Below are 21,880 nucleotides of genomic sequence, written 5' to 3' on the forward strand. Positions count from 1 at the left end.
TGGAGTCTGCTAATTTGGTCAACATTTTTCTACTCAATTGGATTAAGGCATACAAGAGCCTGAAGATTTTTTCATTTTTTTCTTCATTCTTTTTTTTCTTCTTTTTCTTGGCTTTTCCTTCTTCTTATTGTCATTTGGGATAATATCTGTTCTCCATAAAAATGGATTAAGGTATAGAAGAACCTGAAGATTGATTTATTGAACATTTTAACCATGAGTAAAAAGGCAACAGCTATTAGTTCCTCTACATCGACTCCTTCTTCTTCACCATCAGGGGGACAACGATCAATATAGGCGATGTTACAACAGGAAAAGGAGAAGGAAAAAGAGAAGAAAAAGAATGCGACAATGCAGATGATTTTGCAAGGAATACAACATATACAATCAAGAATAGAGATTATTGAACAGAGAACAGAAAAAAATTGAACAAAGAACAGAAAAAATTGAACAAAGAACAGGAAAAAGAGATGAAAAAGTGGAGAATATACAACAAATGATGAAAAAATATGAGGACAGACTCCAAAAAAATGAAAAGGAGGAACAAAGAGACAAAAAAATTAGAGATATGAATAGTAGACTGGATGAGGTTGAATGAGACAAGAATGGAATAGGATGGGAGATGGATAAATCAGAATTTTACTTAAGATTTCAAAATGTAGAAGAAGAAAAGGGAGAAAACGTGGCAGAAAAAATTATTGAAATTTTAGCAGAAGCATTAAAAATTACTAAAGAAAAGATGATGGATGGCATAGATGAGATATTTTGAGTATACACAAGATACGCAATGAGAAATAAGCTACCAAGAGAAGTTCATATAAGATTCACCAATTGTAGATGACCATAGTAGGTTTGGATTTGTTTATCCTATTAAATCTAAGGATCAGGCCTTATCTAAATTTAAGGAATTCTGCAGCTTGATTGAAAATCAACATAAGGTCAATATTCAAAGGATTTTGACCGACAGAGGAACTGAGTTTAATTCAGCGCAGTTCTCTGATTGGCTAAAACGGAAAGGCATAATACATTTGCGTACGGCCCCTTACTCAATCTTTCAGAATGGGATTTCAGAACGACGGAACGGAACGCTGCAGACAATGGTAAGATGTGCACTTGAGGATGCTGACCTACGTTTTTCATATTGGGCAGAAGTGGTTTCGTATGCAAACTATACACTCAACCGGGTATGGTCCAGTGTGGTGCAAAAGACCCCATATGAGATAGTGTATGGCCACAAGCCGAAATTGGCGCATCTTCATGTATTTGGGGTGATGGCCGATGACCACATCCCAAAAGAGCTTAGAAAGAAGGGGGATAGAGTCTCAGCCAAACTGAGGTTCGCTGGCTACGAGACAGGTTCTAAGGCCTTTAAGTTCGTGGACTCAAATGGGAGAATAGTAATATCTAGGTCAGCCACTTTTTATGAAGGCACTAACTGGAGCAGGATCCACGCAAATGAGATTCTGACTCAGGGCCCTCCTCATAGTTTGGATAAAGAAGAAGAAGAAGTGTCTGAAGGCCTATCTACTGATAGCGGCACTTCTGGCTTTGGAGACGAGGAAGATAGTATGCCCCCCAGACCTTTGAAGGGAATTTTGAAACGGAACACAGTAATAGCTTGGAAAGAAGGGCATCCCATTTTAACGGTACAGAATGGTGATAGTGAAGAGGATAACTCATCAGATAGTACTGGAGTGGACAAAGAATCAGTTAGAAGGTCAATTTGATCTACAAGGGGCAAGAAGCCAAAAAGGTATGAAGGTTTTGTCACTTCTGTTGACCAGGTTCCAGTCATACCCCAAAGGTACGAAGATGTGCTAATGCTATCTGACAAAGAACAACAAAATTGGCGTGCTGCAATGGATATCAAATTGCAAAGTTTGAAAAAGCTAGAGGTATTCACACCAACAGAGTTACCAAGGAACAAGAAGGTAATTGGCATGAGATGGGTCTTTAAGAAGAAGCCTGTTGAAAATGGGCAGTTCATTTACAAGGTGAGGTTGGTTGCACAGGTTGTGAGGTTTCTCACAAAGGTTCCCTGATGACTATGTTGATACCTTTTCACCTACAGTGCAGCCCGAAAGTGTGAAGACCGCACTTACCATAGCTGCCATACAAGGGGAGAGTGTGTATCAGTTTGACGTGCAGACCGCTTATTTACACGCCAAGTTAGATAAGAAAATATGTTAAGGCTCCTCAAGGTGTAGACTGCCAAGGAAGTGATATTTGGCTTTTAAACAAAAGTCTCTATGGTCTTAAACAATCTGGCAGGAGGTGGTACGAATGACTTACCAGTAGTTTGAAACAAATGGGTTTTACAACTTCATCGGCTGATGAATGTGTGTTCATTAAAAACCACCAGGATATTAAGGAAACAGTCTTGGTTTACGTGGATGATATTTTATATGTCTGCAAATCTGAGGATAGATGTAAAATGTTCTCTAAGGAGTTAAGCAAGAATTTTGCCGTAAAGCCTCTGGGTCGGATTGACAAATTCTTAGAGGTCCAATTTGCAAAAACAGAAAAAGGGTATGAACTCTCCCAACAGGACAAGATCATGGAATTGATTGAGAGATGTAATATGACAGAGGCCAAACCTTGTAACACACCCATGCAGACAGATTTCCTCAAAAATATGTATGCTGAAAGTGAAGCCTTTGAACAAAAGACACTTTATAAGTCAGTGATAGGATCGTTGTTGTATATAGTAGGCTGGACAAGACCAGACATTTGCCTGACTGTGAATGTTTTGTCCAGACATTCTGAGAATCCCACACAATACCACTGGACTGGAGTAAAAAGGGTTCTAAGGTACCGAAAGAACACTGTAAATCACCCACTTTTGTTGGAGCCAGATATATCAGACAAACCAAGTTTAAGTTACTACTCAGATGCTGATTGGGCAGGGGACATTAAGTCCAGGAAGAGTACTTCAGGTTATGTTATATTCTTAAATGGGAGTCCCATCCACTGGTACTCAGGTAAGCAAAAATTAATTGCCACTTCCACTGCCGAGACGGAGTATGTGTGTCTGTCTAAAGCATCAAATAATTTGATATGGTTTGATGATCTCCTAACAAATTTGTGGGAAGAACCAGTATATCCCATTGACATTTATGAGGACAACATGGCTGCTATTAATATATCGCAGGCTGATGTAGTGGGGCAGAGGTCACGCCACATTGACATAAAGTATAAACATGTCAGGCAGTTGACAAAAACAGGTTTCATTAGGACAGTTTTCTGCGAAACGAATGAACAAATAGCAGACTTACTCACGAAGCCACTACCTAGGGATCAACATCAGTATCTCCTATATAAGATATCTATGACTGTGTAAAAGTGTTATATTTGCCACTGTGACGTATGTATCCAAGATTTTGTATGCACATGCGTTTGTAATTTGTGACTGCAGAGAAGGGGATTGTGAGAAGAAAATTCCTCTTAAAGTATTGCTGCAGCCACATTGGCTTCCACGGAATGTGCTGAAATGAGTAAATTGACATTTGAAATTAGAGAACAAGAAGATAAACAATATTATTTGATAAGGGATTTATTTTATCAATGGCTAGATAAGAAATGAAATATGAAATGAATGTTATAAATATAATATTGAAAATATTTTTTTTGAAGCGGTAAAGCCATAGTTAAATAAATGATAAATGAGGATGTTTATTAGTTTGACAATATGAGAAATTAGATAACTAGTAAATTCTGAATGTAGAGATGAAGCACAAAAGATTTGTAACCAACCGACACACTGTTTGCAATTGTAATGGATGATGGATTTATTTTATGTTTTGTTTTAAAAAAAAAATTCAAAAAAAAGAGAGGTGCCCTTGACAGGGACACAACTCTGGAACACTGCCAGATAGGAAGTTCTGGGCGGTGGAAGATGTCCTGGAACCCCAGGAACGCCTAACACACTGCTGGCAGCCTAACGGAGCTAAAAACCACTCCTACCAAAGGGATGCGCAGCTGCCTTTGGAAAACTCAATAAAATCTTTCTCTGTCCAATTTTTATAATCCAGCATGGAAATCTGACAAACTATTTGCCAGAGAGAAACACTCAGGTCTCATCAGATAGACTGAGTGAAAAAGACTGAAGACAACGGAGCACAGGAGGCGTGGTCAAGGATTTGAAAAAAATTACACTCAGTCTCAAGCAAATAGATGAGAGATTAACCCATGCATGGATTATCGGAGCAGCGCTTCTGGAAAAATGTGGAGGCACCTGAATAGAATCAAGACAGGCTATGCCAGAACTAGGGTAAAGCTCTTTAAATGGGAAATGTGATGGTGATGCACTGGAACAAATGATAGCTTGAGAATGTCTCCTCAGGAAATTTTAAGGCACCTGGAATTACCTCATCACAGTCACAACAGAAACAGTTAGATAGTTAGCTTTCCTAATTACTGAACTATAACAGCTATCCTCTATGGCCCCATATTATGGTGATTTTACTATGGGTTTACCCTAATATTTTATCTCATCTGTTATATTTTCCACACACTTTTCACAATATGCTGATGCTTTATTCAAACTTAAATTTGTATTTGTAAGAATGATGTATTTTATTTGTAGTGTATATCAGTGATTGCATGAGCTCTGTAGATGCCATATGCTAAATAAAATAAATAACTCACATGTATTAAAATTGTCCTTTCTGTCTCTCCTTCCTCCCAGTTTTAGGCTGAACAAGTTGCTCTAAAAGTGTCACTATATCACTTCTAATGAGTTCCTAAAAAGGTAATGAATTCCTTAAAATTTAAATCAGCTTTGTTAAAAGCAGACAGCATTGATGACTAAAAAAGACAAATGAAGTAATAGTAATAATGATAAGAATCCAAGGTGCAATAAGCAGTAAAGTTGAAACAAATTTCAGCATAACATCTGAAAAAGCAGGCACAGGTTGCTTACCTGTTATATTAGCTTGATCTATGGAAACAACACCTTCCTGAATTTGTTCATATGAACATAGTAGCCATTGACATTCTATCACTAACCATTTCCTTGACCTAATGAAGCTCCTCAACCAGGCTATGTACTGTCATCTATGTGATAAACATCAACATCTGATTATACATCTTTGGGCCTACATATCCAATGTAGATTTTTGTATGGTGTTTTGTTTGATCACATCGTTTGACAGTTCTTAAATTCTCATTTATGAACTAGAAATTCTTATCCATAATAGTGACAGTTAAAGTGAAATGAAGCTAGTAGATTCCAGGAATCAATGCCTCACTACATAAGAGTACATATTGCCAATTACATTATTGCCATCTTAGAAACTTCACTAGATTCTTCCCAGGAGGCATGCTGAACTATACATCTGAATAGTCAGGAGCCTGTTTCCATCATTAAGGAATATATGGGGACTGTATAACAATAAGAAGTTTCATGTCTTTATTTTTCCATTCTTTTTTCTTTTTTTTAATTATTATTATTATTACAAGCTTAAAGGCAGAGGTCGATGATGCATAAAGTTTCAACACTGTTGCCCTATATGTTTTTAAACATGTGGATCCATTTCAATTAACAAATAGAAGGAGTTAATAAAAAGAATAAAATAAAAACCATGCTGGTAATTTTATTTAATATTTGTAGATTTCATGTTAGTATTTCAGCAAGGATTTCTTCCTATTTTGTCAAGCATTCTGTATAATACAGGGTTGGTTCTAACATCAATTACTATGAATTGATTCTGCAGAGAGAATGTACTAGCTGAAGAGTATGTGCTGACATTTTATGTAAATACTAGTTTTTTAGACAATGGAACATATTCGCCTGGAGGAACACAAAAATCATTGTGAACACTACGACCCGCCACGCTCATGACTTGCAGTCCACAAGCAATTCTATCTGTTGATTGATGTACAACCAGCCTACGAACCCCTCAGAATCCAAATCAACCGCATAGCCAACCAGAGACAGTACTGACCCATACAACACCCACGAGCAGTTCAATGACTCTGACCTGATGTAACCTCCTTATCATCACAAGATTCACTGATGACTCACACCTGACCCATCACAAGACCCTCACTTGACACACCCACATCTGAAGCCCTTATAAACAGAAGAACACTGACATCCCCTAAACTTCCCTGAAGATGTTACCTAGCCTGGTAACGAAACTTTCGGAAACAAACAGACAAGCTCAGAGGTTGAACCTTCACCCTCAATTGAACATATCCTAGAAAATGAACACTGAGCCAACACTAAATAAAAGTGGCATTAACTAAGAAAACTGGAAGACAATCTAATGAAATAACTGGGAATACATCAGCAGAATATGTAGGGGAAAAAATGCATAGGCAAAAAGAACCAATCCTAAAGGAAGACTAAAGATGAAAGCATGGTTAATAGTAGTACAAAAGGGGGAAGCAATGTGATTTAGGAGCTATAGTGAGCTGGCTCAGAATTCTGATGAGTCATTACAGAGGGGTGTCCGTGATGCAAGGGAATATCTGACATATATCTGAGAGAAGGAATCACTGTATCTAGAAATCTGCATGCATAATTCTTAGGATGAATGTAAATGGGGAATAAACAATGGTTTTGGATTTTTTAAAAAAATGTTTTTGAAGAGACCAAGTATTATATATATTTCTTGTATTTCAAGAGGGCAATGGCACATCTCAAATTATTCTTCTCTACCTCAACTGCAACATGTTTAGCAATAACTAAGCAGTTCTTTATCTCTGTTTCTTTCATTCGTTTGTTCAATTTATACAGTTACACATCTCACACTTTAGCAATAATGTTATTTATTTATATTTCATATTTTTTAATCACTCATCTCTATCAGAGAGGGGCTCTTTATTTACCCAAGTTATTAAGGACTGTCTATGTGTCATAATTAATTCCAACATATATATTTCTTATTTGAGAAAAAAGGAATCATGAATATTGTGCTTCAAGAATGATAAGGATAGTTCACATCACAAAATGACAGCAGTAGTAGTGGATTCCCCTTGTCTCTGCTTTTCCCCCTCACAAATATTTTTATTATTATTCAAACTGGCATGAAAGTTTATTCCTTTCTGAGCACTAGAAAAGTTGTAGGAAATTGCTTCCTTTCATCCTTGTCTTTCAGAATTCCTTTTGGATCTCATCAATCATAATCAGAAGACTTTGATGAGAAGTCCCAATTACAAACAGAAGTTACTACTCTTAAGTAACGTGTACTGTTAGGATATGGTTTGAGCCTAACAGTTGTCCAGGCAATATATGTGTACTGTAACTTTAATCTGTAAATGTATTATGTTACTTTAAAGGTATTCATTATAATGCTGAGTCATGCTGTAATTAGGTAATGACTGGTTGTGAGAGTATTTAAGCAAGGTATTGTAACATGTTCAGTTGCTGCTATGATATGCTGCCATTGATGATGAAGCTGCTATGATATGCTGCCACTGATGATGAAGCTGCTATGATAAGCTACCATTGAGAGGGGTTGTTATCTGCTAATCATCGTTTGATGGAATCTGCTACCATCGTTTGTGAACCAGAGTGAGTTTGTTATTCTAACCAACTAATGTTTGTTTGGTAAGAAGATTCTGTAACTACTGGACTGATTTAACTGGCAAAGACTTGGAATTTGTTTAAAGACTATGAGACTGTTTTTCTACTATAAAGTAAGCTTTTGATAAACCAGTTTGCATATCTATTATTCATCGCTCTCACCAACGTTTCCTTGTATATTTACTCTGCTGGTTGGTAACACAACACCAATATCCTTAACATGTACCAAGGATATTTCTGAAGTTGTTTAGTTTGTATGATTTCTAATTCCTTGAAGATTTCTACTCTTTTATTTATTCATTATTTATTTAGTTTAAGTACATATGCTGTACCTTTTAAGGAAATAATGCTCCCAAAGCAATTTGTAAGCAATAGAGAACATTATAAAAAACAGTTCATGACTCAAAGCAATAATACATAACTATATACATCCAGACCAAAACAGTTTCATACCTAAAAGACAAATAAAGAATAATTTGAGAATGATTATAGATATTCTGGAATATTATGATCAGAAGATAGACAGAGAAATGGCCATAATCTCCCTTGATGCCCAGAACGCCTTCGACAATTTGAATCGGTCCTTTTTCATAAAACAACTTGAACTAATGAACTGTGGAGAGAAATTTCATAACCTGATTAAAAAAATTTATTCCCAACAAACAGCAAAAATCTCAATAAACGGTGACATGACACAAATTTTTGATATTCAGAAAGGAGTACGACAAGGATGTCCCATGTCACCGCTAATATTTATAATAGCATTGGAGGTATTATTAAACGAAATAAGGAACGAGGAAGAAATCAAAGGACTCAAGATCCGGGGAGGGGAGTACAAATTGCTCACCTTTGCAGACGACGTAATTTTCAACTTGGAAAACCCAAGACGATCTGGACCCAGACTGATGTCGATGATAGAACAATACGGGGAAGTCGCGAGCCTCAAAATAAACAAACAAAAAACAAAAATAATGACGAAAAATATGACCCAGACTCAGAGATTGGAATTAGAAGAAGAATTAGGAATCCAATTAGTAAAGAAGATAAAATATTTAGGTATTTGGCTGACGGCGAAAGCAACCACGATCAAAGAAGACAATTACACGAAATTACTAAAAGAAATTAAAAAAGACCTGGAAATCTGGAATAGGCTACAATTGTCATTGATGGGCAGAATCAGTTCAATTAAAATGAATATATTACCGAGGGTACTATATCTATACCAGGTAGTACCATTACATCCAGGAAGGGACTTCTTCAAAAATCTCAACAAAATTACAATGATCTACATATGGCAGGGAAAGAAGGCTAGAATTAAGATTAAAGCGCTACAAGACACACGAGACAGAGGAGGCCTCGCAGTACCAGACTGGGAGCTATATTATAAAGTAGCCGGATTGACCTGGATCAAAGAATGGATGAGATTAGATGACAAAAGAATGTTATATCTAGAAGGCTTTGATCTCATTCGAGGATGGCACGTGTTCCTATGGGATGGACCGGACAAACAACACATGTACTTCCAAAGACACATAATTCGGGCCTCACTCTTCAAGATTTGGCAGGGAATTAAGAAAACCTATTATACTAAAATACCAAAATGGTGGTCCCCGATGGAGGCATTGATATTTCCAAATACCCTTGAAATCGGAAAGATTATGAGATACCAAGATTTACTGAATCATGAAGGAGAACTTACTCCAAGACATCAACTCCAAAATGGCGATATAAATATTGATTGGTGGCACTATACTCAAATATACTCAAGATACAAGGCGGATAAAATCAAATATGGAATTGCAAAAGATCTGAACGGACTGGACAGAATTTTATTAGGAGCAGACCAGAAAATGATTACTAAAACATATAACTACCTTTTGAGAGACAAATTAATAGAAGAAACAGTTAAACATAATATGACAATGTGGGCCAGGGACATAGGACATAATATTCAATTGGCTGACTGGGAGAAATTATGGAAGCAGAACATTAAAATGACAAGAGCCACATCTTACAAGGAGAACCTCATTAAAATGTTTTATAGATGGCACTTACCACCAGCCCGACTTGCCAAAATATACCCAAACACTTCGGCGTTGTGTTGGAAATGTAAATTAAAAAAGGGGACATATTATCACACTTGGTGGAAATGTAGGAAAGCCCAACACTATTGGCAAGATATAAAAAATATTATTGAAGAAATAACGAACATTCAAATAGAAAACAGTCCAGAATTTTTCCTATTTGGCATGATAACGGCAGAACATCTTAAGGAAACGAAGTATCTCATCACACATATCTTGACAGCAGCAAGACTACTGTTCGCCCAAAACTGGAAATCAGACCAACTCCCATCCAAAGACAAAATCATTGCAAAGATAACAGAGTGTGCTGAAATGGACAGATTGACGCTGGAACTCCAGGAAAAGGAAGAAAGCGAATACTATCTTGTATGGCACCAATGGTATCAATGGCTGGAAAGGAAAATCAGCAAAAATGTAGAGGACAGAAATTAGCGTAAAGACTTTCACAAGGAGATGAACCCATAAGAAATGTAAATTTGTAGTGAAAAGTTATAACATTGGAATTAGACATTTAATAACTACTCTTTATTAAACTATATAAGCTCAATAACATATATTCTGTTGATGACAAAAGCGTAAATGTAAAATGTTAGGTGGGTTTGTAGGTGGTGGGTTTTTTGTTTGTCTTTGTATTGTATTGTATTGAATAAAAAAAATATAAAAAACAGTTCATTAAATATATATCAATAAACTTCTAGAGTTCCTCCTACATGTTGGTAATAATCCATGATAGCAAAAATGAGTCGAAGAAAACAACATCTGAGGTTATTGTTGTCTATTTTCTTGCTTTTTTCTTCAGGGATCCTTCCTATAAAACAAATTGCAATAGGCAACATTTCTATTGTAGCCATGCTTCACCTTGTTATAGCTCTGAACACCAATCGATATTTCAAAAGGATTGTTAGGCAGAAAATGTGAGCAAATGAGGCTTATTGAAAACACAGGAATTTGGCACTTTAGTTTGGCTTGATTCCAAACATACCTTGTTACTCTGGTAAGTTTCTCTTTTTAAAAATATAAACTGGTCACTGGAGTCGTTCTCCTATTTATTTTATTTTATTTATTTATTTTGTCGCATTTCTATGCCGCCCAACTCCCGAGGGACTCTGGGCAGCTTACAACAGAGAATAAAACAATACAACAATATCCCATACAAAAGTTAAAAGAAGACATTAAAACGTTAAAACGTTAAAACACATACACTCCAATTTGTGGCCGGGTCTCGAAAGATCACTATAACGAGATCAACGGCTCCAGGCCTGCCAGAAGAGCCAGGTCTTCACCACTTTCCAGAAGGCCAATAGGGTGGGGGCAGTCCGGACTTCAGGAGGTAATTGGTTCCAGAGAGCCAGGGCAGCCACAGAGAAGGCCCTCCCTTGTGGCCCCGCCAGCCGACATTGTTTAACTGACAGGACCTGGAGGAGATCGACTCTGTGGAATCTTACTGGTTGCTGGGAGCTATGTGGTAGAAGGCAGTCTCGAAGATAGCCTTGTCCTGAGCCATGTAGGGCTTTAAAGGTAATAACCAACCTTGAACTGTGCCCGGAGTCCGATAGGGAGCCAGTGCAGCTCACGGAGAATTGGTGTAATGTGGGTGTATCTAGGTGCACCCAGTATAACTCGCGTGGCTGCATTCTGGACCAACTGTAGTCTCTGAACACTTTTCAAGGGTAACCCCATGTAGAGCGTGTTGCAATAGTCCAACCGTGAGGTGACAAGGGCATGAGTGACTGTGAGGAGAGCTTCCTGATCCAAGTAGGGTCGCAATTGGTGCACCAGACAAACCTGTGCAAAGGTCCCGCTAGCTACAGCTGTCAGAAGTTGTTCCAATCTCAGCCGTGAGTCTGGAAGGACACCCAAATTGCGACCCGTTCTGAGGGGGACACTTTTTCTCCCCCCAGAACCAAGGATGGACAATTGATATAGTCTTTAGGGGGCAATACCCAGAGCCATTCGGTCTTGTCTGGGTTAAGTCTGAGCCTGTTGACCCCCATCCAGATCCTCACAACCTCCAGGCACCGGCACATCACATCTACCACCTCACTGAACTGACAAGGGGTGGAGATATACAGCTGGGTATCATCAGCATATTGCTGATATCTCACCCCGTGTCGTCGGATGATTTCACCCAGTGGTTTCATGTAGATGTTAAATAGGAGGGGAGAGAGGACCGAGCCCTGAGGCACTCTGCAGATGAGGGCCCTAGGGGACGACCTCTGTCCTCCTACCAGCACCGACTGTGATCGACCAGAGAGATAGGAGGTGAACCACTGCAACACGGTGCCTCCCACTCCCAGCTCTCTTAGTCACCCCAGAAGGATACCATGGTCAATGGTATCAAAAGCCTACTTGAGAGGTCAAGTAGCACCAAGATAGAGGAATGATTCAGGCTCACCAGAAATCATCCATCAGCGTGACCAAGGCAGTTTCCGTGCTGTAGCCAGGTCTGAAGCCGGACTGAAAAGGGTCCAGATAATCTGTTTCATCCAATGCTATCTATTCATATTACAAAAAAATAGTAAATCTTCAGTTTTCCTAATGGTAGAACAATGAATTGGTTTCAGACAGACAAAATAATCCCTTGCCTGAAAAAGAAAAATCCCATCATATACCTTCTTTTGGCTAATAGAACACTTTCTTTAATGAAGTGAGTCTTGATCCAACTGATATTAATAATACTTTTCATTAATAATGTAAAGTATTTCCAGATTTAATAGAGTTATGGTCAGGAGTTTCACATAAGAATTATGGATAGCATAACATAAAATATAGCAACCATTTGTGACACACACATATACCTCACATGGCTTTGCTTACTGTATATAGTATCTATGCTTATCCATCCATTCTTGGCCAGAAAAGAAAATGTTTCTACTTTCCTTGTCCCATTCTCCAACTAAAACCTTTGGTTTTCTGCTTCAATATAGGAAGGCTTTTGTAAAAGCACATATCATATGTAAATTTTCAGAGAATAAAATGGTTTATTTTAATTATATTGTACTCTCATAGATTATACATTTTAATAAAATGTAATAAAACTTAAACTTGCTAAAGTTTGTATACAAATGGACATTACCTGTGTCAAAAATTCCTTTGGTTGTCAGATCTCTCCACCTCTGTTGACAGCAATAGATAAAAGGGAATATTTTTATCCTTTTCTTTTCTTTGCTGTTAACCTTGTCTCTTAAGGAATATCTTCTTTCACAAAGATAGACTGTGAGTAGTATAAAACCTGGAAACTTCATGTACTTTTTCTTTTGCTATCTGCAAGTTATTTCTGTCCAATGTTTTTGTCAAAAAGAATTGAACTTTATGTTTTAGTCTGTTTCTCATTTTTATGTAATTAAAATGGCAATTTTAAAAAGTGGCAATAAAAGATTGCACAGAAATGACCCTATGCTCATTTTATCAAAAACAATTTTCTAATAATGTACTGAGATTATTTTCCTAGAGGACTGTGGATAGAACTGCAGTTTCCAGCTTACACACTGTTTTTCATGTGACTCCATTGGGAAAAAATTAAAATAGCATTAAAACCTACATATAAAATACTTTTTATTTCTTCTAGAGTAGAAATAGGATTAATGTCACTAAGAAAAGTCTGCCATACTTGGATTCCACCACTATTTCCAGTAGTGATTTATAAATCAAGGTTGATTGGGACCTCCGTTGGTGACGTCAGCGTGATAGGAACCAAGGGGACAGCGCTCCATTCCGTAGGTCCCAATTTTCGGTCTGAAAGCTGAAGTTTTTAGCTCTATTGACCACGAAGAGGTCAATAGATTAAAGAGAAAATCCTGAGGACCTTGGAGGTATCAAAAATTGCCCCGAAGGTTCAAGGAAAGTCCCTTAATTCAGCCCGGAAAAAACCCAACCTTTTGTCGGTTGGCCAGAACGCTGACGGTTGCTTAAGAAAAAGGGAAGCGAGGATCGAGCAAACGGCATCAATAAGAATAACTAATTACTCTTATTCTGAAAACCTTTTAAAGACACAATATTTAAAACAACGGATACATAACTAAAAGAGAAACTTCAAACTGATCGGCAAAGCAGAATTGTTAAGAAGAAATGGAGTGAAAGTATAATGGAGTGAGTTAACGAGGCTAATTGAAGTGTGAGGGGGCGAAACTGACAGGCAACAGAACTGAGGCGATTTTGAGGAAGCGCAAAGGAGAGGTGTGGATTGGAAATAAAACACATAGTTATAGATTTACCAGACAGAAATTGGGAAATAGACAAAAGATTATTCATTTGGGGAAAGGAATACAGATCCAAGTGTTGGACTTATTTTAAAAAAAGAAACGGAGGTGGTGCGGAGACAATAAAGAAGAGATGAAGAAGAAACAGTATCTAGTTTCGGGAGTGACTGTGAGGGATTTAAAAACTTTGTAACGGTGGCAGAGCTTCAGTGAACAGATACTGTAACTATATTAGAGTATTAACTTGCAAATAAATAAAAAACATTGAGGCTCTGGAACAGGTGTTTAAAATATTTTTAGAAGGCAAATTGAAGGACTTTGGAAACAATTACAAACTAGACGACTGAAAAGACACAAAACCAAGTGAGGATTGCAACAACTTCAATTCTGGAACCTAATACAATGAAAGAAAGTTATTTTATTGTTTGAGAGTCTTAATTTATTTGAATTATTTTAATATTTTAAGTACTTTTATCTATTTATTTGTTTATTTATGTAATACTTAATGTTTTAATATAGAAAATAGTATATAATGTTATAGCCCAAATAGCATAAGGTTTAGGATTACTTAAGTTTAAATGTAAAATATATACTTTCTAATATAAGTAAGAAAAGTTGGAATATATAAGTTTTGAATAGATATAATAATATAACACATAGCATATCTGTTTTTTCTTATTTCCTATTCTAATAGTTTTTTATGACACAATTTAATATTAATTTAAAAATTGATATGGTGTTAAAAGAATGAATTGAAAATTGATTATTAATATTGACATATATTGATTTAAATAAGAATAAATATATTAAAATTGATAAAATTTAATAAAGATATAACTAAAGATTTAATAGAACTTAATAGAATTAATAATATATTTAAATAGAATATTTAATTTAGAAACTGAAATATGACTTGCTGAGATATCATATTTTATCCCTGCTTCTCATTTAAATTTAATTAATCTCTCATATAATGATATTATAGTTTGATTTACAGAAATTAGACTGTATTTGAAAACTAAACAAGTGATATTGGCTCTGATAATTATCAGAAGGAAAATCTTACTATATACTACAGACAGTGCGTGAAAATTTGGGAACTATTAAATTAGAAAATTAAGATGACAACTACTGGCTCATCAATAATGACAAAATCAGGTAAAAAGGCAATAGCCAATCAAGCAATGTCTTTACGTCATCAGCACAACAGAAAACAATAGACACAATGTTACTTCCAGAAAAAGAGAAATCTCCTCAATCAATTAACATCAAAAACATTCACTCAGTATTAGCAATGATACAAGAGAGTATGAACAAAACACAGGAATCAATTGCTGATAATCATCAAGAAAGTAGGAAAAACCATGAGGATTTGAAAATGGACATAGGTGAAATTAAGGATAATCTAAAAAAAATGGATAATAAGATGGAGAAAATTCAACAAAATATTGCTAAAAATGAACAACGGATCCAAAATATTGAAGATAAGATGGGCAAAGTAGAAAAAAAGATAGAAGAGTCAGAATGTGATCAAACAACAATAAACAAAGAACTGGAAGATTCAATTTCATTTTTAGAAATGGAAAAGGCATTATTTTACCTAAGATTTCAAAATATAGTGGAAAACAGAGAGGAATATTTGAGAGATGTAATGGCGGGAATTCTGGCTGAAGCGACATTAAAGAATAAAGAAGAAATTAATAAGGAAATTGATGAAATCTATAGAGTATTGACAAATTACACCCGAAGAAACAAGTTACCAAAAGAGGTTCACATTAGATTTGCAAGGAAGTTGGTGAAAGAGGAAATATACAAAAAAATGAGAGAAAAACCAGTTATATATAAGGGAAAAGAAATAATTACATAAAAACAAATACCAAGAAGAATAAGAGAAACAAGGAAAAATTATAACTTTCTGACAACAGAATTACACAAACATAAAATAATGTTCCGGTGGTTAACACCAGAGGGACTGCTTGTTTCATGGCAAGATAAAAAATATAAACTTGATACACTAGAGAAAGCACAGCAATTTTTTGATAGCAATTTTTTTCCTGAGGAAGAACAAGAATCTGAAACACAGCAAGAAATTGCAAATCAGGAGGACAAACCGAGAAAAATACAGCAAGAAGGAAGAAAAAGAGGGGAGAAAGAAAGATTGGAAAGAGAGGGAGCAAGGGATAAAATACAAATTACAGAAAAAAACACTAGGAAAATAAGAACATCAAGAAAATAGAAATTTGAAATGGAGAAAGATTTAAAATTGATATCGATTAACATTAAATGGACTAAACATTCCATCAAACAGATCACGTATTTTCAGAAATTTACAAAAATTGAAGATAGATGTTATAACATCACAAGAAGTTCATATTAAAAAACAACAGCGCAGTTTATTAGAGAACAAACAATTAGGAAAAATTTATACGGCACTAACAGAACAAAAAAAGAGAGGTATAGCAATGTACATCCAGAATCATATACAATCAAAGCAATTATTTGCAGATAAGGAGGGTAGGACGTTGATGGTTGAAATTGAAACAGAAAAGAAGAAGATATTACTAGTATCACTTTATGCACCAAATGGAACCCAAATTGATTATTTAAAAAAAATGCACAACAAAATTAAGGAACTGGAATACCAAAACATATGCATAATTGGAGATTTTAATGCAATTGTAAACATAGAGAAGGACTATAGCAGTTGTAAACATAATAAATCCAGGAAAAAAAACACTTCCAGAAACATTTTATGATATAGTAGAATAATTTCAATTACAAGATGCCTGGAGGGAACTCAATTATAATAAACAACAATACACATTCTATTCAAATCCACATCAATCGTGGTCCAGAATTGACATGGCTTGGATGACGGCAGAGCTTATAGCAGACATTAAACAAATAGAAATTACAACGAACACATGGGCTGATCATAGCCCCATTGAAATAACATGGAAGGGACACCAAAAGCATAAAAGATGGATGATGGATAGAGATATTATAAATGACAAACAATATGGATATGATCCAAAAAGAATTGAAAATATTTCTACAAATTAATGTTAAAGAGCACACCAGCCTACAAAATCTATGGGACACAACCAAGGCATATATCAGAGGCTTAACAATTGCCTATACTGCACAAAAAAATAAAATCAAACAACAAATAAAACAAAATTTACAGACAATATTACATCAATATGAATTAGATCTACAGAAACAGCCATATAACCAAGAAATTAAGGAGAAAATAAATTTAACAAGGCATAAATTAAATTTGATCACAACAACAGAAATAGCAAGAAAAATAAAAATCGCTAAACAAAACCAATTTGAACATGCAAACAAAACCGGACGGTGGTTAGCATATAAATTGAAAATAGAAAAACAGAGGAATATTATAATACAGTTAAAAGATGTAGATGGTTGTTTATACCAGAAGATTGAAGACAAAAAACAAATTGCAAAGGAATTTTTCAAAAACTTATACGCAAAGGAAGAGATTAGAGAAGAAAATATCATAGAATATTTAAATAAAATAAAGATTCAAGAATTAGAAGAAGAACATATAGAATTATTGAACAGACCAATCTCAATGTTAGAATTAATAGAAGCGAGGAAAAAACAAAAAAATAACAAGACACCGGGAACAGACGGTATACCGGCAGAGTTTTATAAGACATTCCAACAACCATTAGATGATATATTAATACAAGTTTTCAATGATGCATTAATGGAAGCTGAAATTCCGAAGTCATGGAATGAAACAATAATCACATTAATACCAAAACAAGATTCGGATCCCACAGAAATTAAAAATTATAGACCAATTTCTCTCTCAACGTAGATTATAAACTATTCACATCAATTATAACGCAGAGATTGAAAAACCTAATCAAATACTATATACATCCTGATCAAAATGGTTTTATTCCTGGAAGACAAATTCATAACAATACAAGAACAATTATTGACACTCTGGAATTCTATGAGCAAAGATTGGAAAACCAGTTAGCTCTAATTTTCCTAGATGCACAAAAAGCGTTTGATAATCTCAACTGGACATTTCTATTAGCACAATTAGAAAAAATGAAATTTGGAGAAAGATTTATAAAAATGATTAAAAAGATATACAACACCCAAACAGCAAAAATACAAATTAATGGAGATACAACTGAACAATTTGATATAAAGAAAGGAGTGAGATAAGGATGCCCATTATCTCCTATATTGTTTATATTAACATTGGAAATATTATTAGAAGAAATCAGGAAAGATACAGAAATAACTGGACTAAAAATAAAAAATCAAGAATATAAACTGCAAGCCTTTGCGGATGATATAGTATTCATTTTAGATTAACCCATACGATCTGGACCAAAATTAATGATAAAAGTACAACAATATGGAGAAGTAGCGGGATTGAAAATTAATAAACAAAAAACTAAAATTTTAACAAAGAATCTTAACAAGTATCAAGAAGAAGAATTGGAAAATATATTAGGGATACAAACAGCAAAGAAAGTTAAATACTTAGGAGTATGGATTACAAACAAAATATCAACATTGAAGGAAGACAATTATATTAAATTGGCTAAACAAATAGAAAAGGATTTGGAAAGATGGGCAAAACTCCAATTGTCTCTTTTAGGCAAAATTGCTACCATTAAAATGAATATTCTGCCAAGAGTGTTATACTTATTTAGGGTAATACCAGTAAACCCAGGAAGAACATATTTTAAAGATTTAGACAGAATGATATTAAAATTTATTTGGCAGGGAAAAAAAGCAAGAATCAAATTAAAACATCTACAAGACAAAAGAGAGAGGGGGGAAATGGGACTCCCTGATTGGCAGAGTTATTACAAAGCCTCAGCGTTAATATGGATAAATGATTGGATCGAACTCAAAAACATAAGAACATTAATATTGGAAGGTTTTGACTTAACAAGGGGATGGCATGCATATCTTTGGGGAGAGAAAATTACAAAACAAGAACAATTTCGCAGACATATTGTAAGAGACAATTTGCTTAAAATATGGAATGAAATCAGAAAATATCACTATGATAGGATTCCTAGGTGGACTTCCATAATGGAAGCACATATTTATCCAAATACAATAGATACAAATAAATTAAAAACATATAAGGACATCTTAAATGAAGAAGGAAAACTAAAAACAAGAGAAGAATTGAGAATGCAAAATGTGGAAATAGAGTGGTGGTCATATTTGCAATTAAAATCCAGATATAAATCTGATATGGAAAAAACTGGAATTCAAATGGAACCAAATCAGTTGGATAAAATTTTATTAGCCCCCAATGAAAAATTAATAACCAAAATTTATAATTTTCTATTGGAATATAAACTAGCAGAGGAAGTAGTTAAAGAGAATATGATCACCTGGGCGACGAATTTTGTGTATGCAAAAGAATTAAATAAGTGGGAAAAATTGTGGAAAAGTATTAATAAATTAACATTATCTGTACCATACAAAGAAAATGCTTATAAATTGTTCTATAGGTGGCATCTACCACCGGCGCAAGTTTCTAAAATGTTTCCCGGCACATCTCCACTCTGTTGGAAATGTAAAGCGCATAAAGGGACATACTATCATATATGGTGGTCATGTCCCAAAGCTAAAAAATTCTGGAACAATATAAAAATGCAACTGGAACAAATAATAACTCAAAAGGTGCCATTAAAACCAGAAACTTACTTATTAGGAATACCTACAAGCAAATATGAAAAAGAAATAATATATTTAATAACACACATTTTGACTGCAGCAAGAATTATATACGCACAAAATTGGAAACAAGAAGAGGTCCTGACTCAAGAGAAATTAGTATCCAAAATTATGGAATGCACTGAGATGGATAGACTTACCAAGGAGATCCAAGGAAAGGAAGAATCTGAATATTATCTGTTCTGGCAAAAATGGTATAAATGGTTAGAGGGAAGTGAAAAAAAAAGAGAAGAAAGAAAGAAAAATTAAATAAAAGAAAAGATATCAATAGAGTAAAATAAACTTTTACATCAAATGAAATTTAAGAAAGAGACACGAGATATCAATAAAATAATATCATTATATAAGGTGAGAGAAATATTGTATATTGAAGAATATAGGATATTGATATTGTAACAATTCAGATATTATAGGTAGATGTCATTAAAATGATGCTTGTTGTAAATTGTTTTATTTGCATTTATAAATGTATTATGTGGTTTCTTAAATTAATAAAAGTTTAAAAATTAAAAATAAAATAAAATAAAATAAATCAAGGTTGATTGGAAAAAGACTTTACACAGCTATAGGAAGCAACTTGTCCTTCAAAATCCCCAGTATAAAATGTTTAAGGCTTTACAAGTCACCATCAATATTTTTATCTGTAAACACAATAGAAGCCAGCAAAGAAATATTAGCATTAGTGAGATATGTTTTGAACAGGCCATATTGTTTCAAACAATAAATAAATTGCATTCCCTAATTTTGCATGAATGCTGTATTTCTGTATGCCTGACTTCAAAAGAGCAAATCCCCCCCCCTCCATGAAGACTGATGAAAAGAAGATCAAAATAGAACAACTAGTGATAAATGCTTTATGTTTATGAAATTAAGATACAGGTAGTTCTTATGACCACAACTGAACACAGAATATTGGCTGTATGTTGTGATGGTCGTAAGTCAAGCCACCATGTCACTGAACATAATCTTACAACCATTTTTAAGGATTTGCTTAAGTGTTACACGAATCATGAGATCATAAGTATGAAACCATTTTCTCAGTGTTTTCGCCTGCAAACTGATAAAAATGCTGGAAACTGGCAAAGCTGGTATGATCACAGCATGTTGCAAACAGTCATAAATGTGAGCTGGTTGCCAGAGGCCTAAAATTAGTCATATGATTGGAGGCTGGGCAGCACAATATTTTACAACTCTTTTCAAGGCTGTCAGAACTCCAAATGGTTGTTAAACAAATAGTTGTAAGTTGAGAATTACTTGTAATAAAAGCTTAGATGGAATGTATAGCTCAGAAAAGGTACTACCAAGAGGACCCTTGAATAGTTAATAAGCCAGGTCAGAGAAGCTACTCCAATCAAGAAGTCTTTCTTTAAAAACTTTTTAAAAAAGTTTAAAAACTTTAAAATCTTTTCCAAACAAAGAAAGCAAAAAGAAACTTTGGCATAAAAAAATATAGGGACTCAATAAAAGATAAATTTAAAAAAAGACTTCAAGGTTGACAAAAATAAATAGGCCCTGAGATTGCAAATATAGTTCAATATAAGGAAATGCAAAGTGACACATGTTGTTCTAAGAACCCAAATGTTGCTTAGATATTAATAGGATCAAAGCTAAAAGCTCTGGGGTATAGTTAAACAAAAATGTCAACATAATATGCTATAAAAAAGGGGAAATCTGTGCTTGGAATCATCTGGAATTAAAAATAAAACTGCCAATCTTAATGATTTTATATATAATTCTTGGAATATTGCATACATTTCTGATGACCACACATAAAAAAACTGAAAAACTGAAAGGAGACAAAAGGAGAAATAAAATGATGACAGGATTTGAAGTGTTCCTCTACAAAGAGCAATTATAAAGTCTGGGCTTTTTTGCTTAAAGTGAGGATGAGTAAGAAAAGACATGAGAAGAATGTAAAATTCCACAGTCTGTTCAATTTTCTCCCATTCCTACAATGTGAAAATCTGAGATTTTCTATTGTAGAGATGTTCAGAATCAATTAAAAAAAACCCTTCCTTACACATACTGTTCTCATCAGATCTGATGACAACCACCAATTTAGATTGATTTTAAAAGAGAAATGGGCAAATTCAAGCAGGACTAGATGTCAGGACCTACTTGTCCTGATGGCTATATATCCACTTCCTAAATTATAGCCAGAATGCCTTAAATATTTGCTGCTATAGAAAGGGGTTAGGGGGAGAGGAAGAAATTTATGACAGCCATAGAACAAAAGAAAAAAAAAACTACAGTAAGATAACCATTATCAATTACAGCTCATAGACAGCTGAGTTTACACATAGTGTAACAAAATC

At 34.7% G+C, this 21,880-nt stretch overlaps 1 protein-coding gene across 26 annotated transcripts in view; it reads right to left on the bottom strand.

Annotated features, from left to right (window-relative positions):
- The window catches only part of SUGCT (succinyl-CoA:glutarate-CoA transferase), a 529,555-nt gene that overhangs the window by 67,081 nt on the left and 440,594 nt on the right, over positions 1-21,880 (bottom strand). For 4 of the 26 annotated variants that reach the window (XM_034415257.2, XM_060686135.2, XM_087892420.1 and 1 more), the window contains one exon: positions 8,376-8,469. The exons of 8 other annotated variants lie outside the window; for them this stretch is intronic. In XM_034415257.2, coding sequence (XP_034271148.1) covers positions 8,376-8,469 — 94 coding nt within the window. Of the gene's footprint in view, positions 1-8,375; positions 12,109-19,705; positions 19,748-21,880 lie in introns of those variants that run through there. 14 more of the 26 variants (XR_015733898.1, XM_034415366.2, XM_060686134.2 and 11 more) reach the window with 8 other exon arrangements.

The sequence above is a fragment of the Pantherophis guttatus genome, chromosome 4 (genome assembly GCF_059756535.1).
Source record: "Pantherophis guttatus breed Tessera chromosome 4, ASM5975653v1, whole genome shotgun sequence".
NCBI classification, from domain to species: domain Eukaryota; kingdom Metazoa; phylum Chordata; class Lepidosauria; order Squamata; family Colubridae; genus Pantherophis; species Pantherophis guttatus.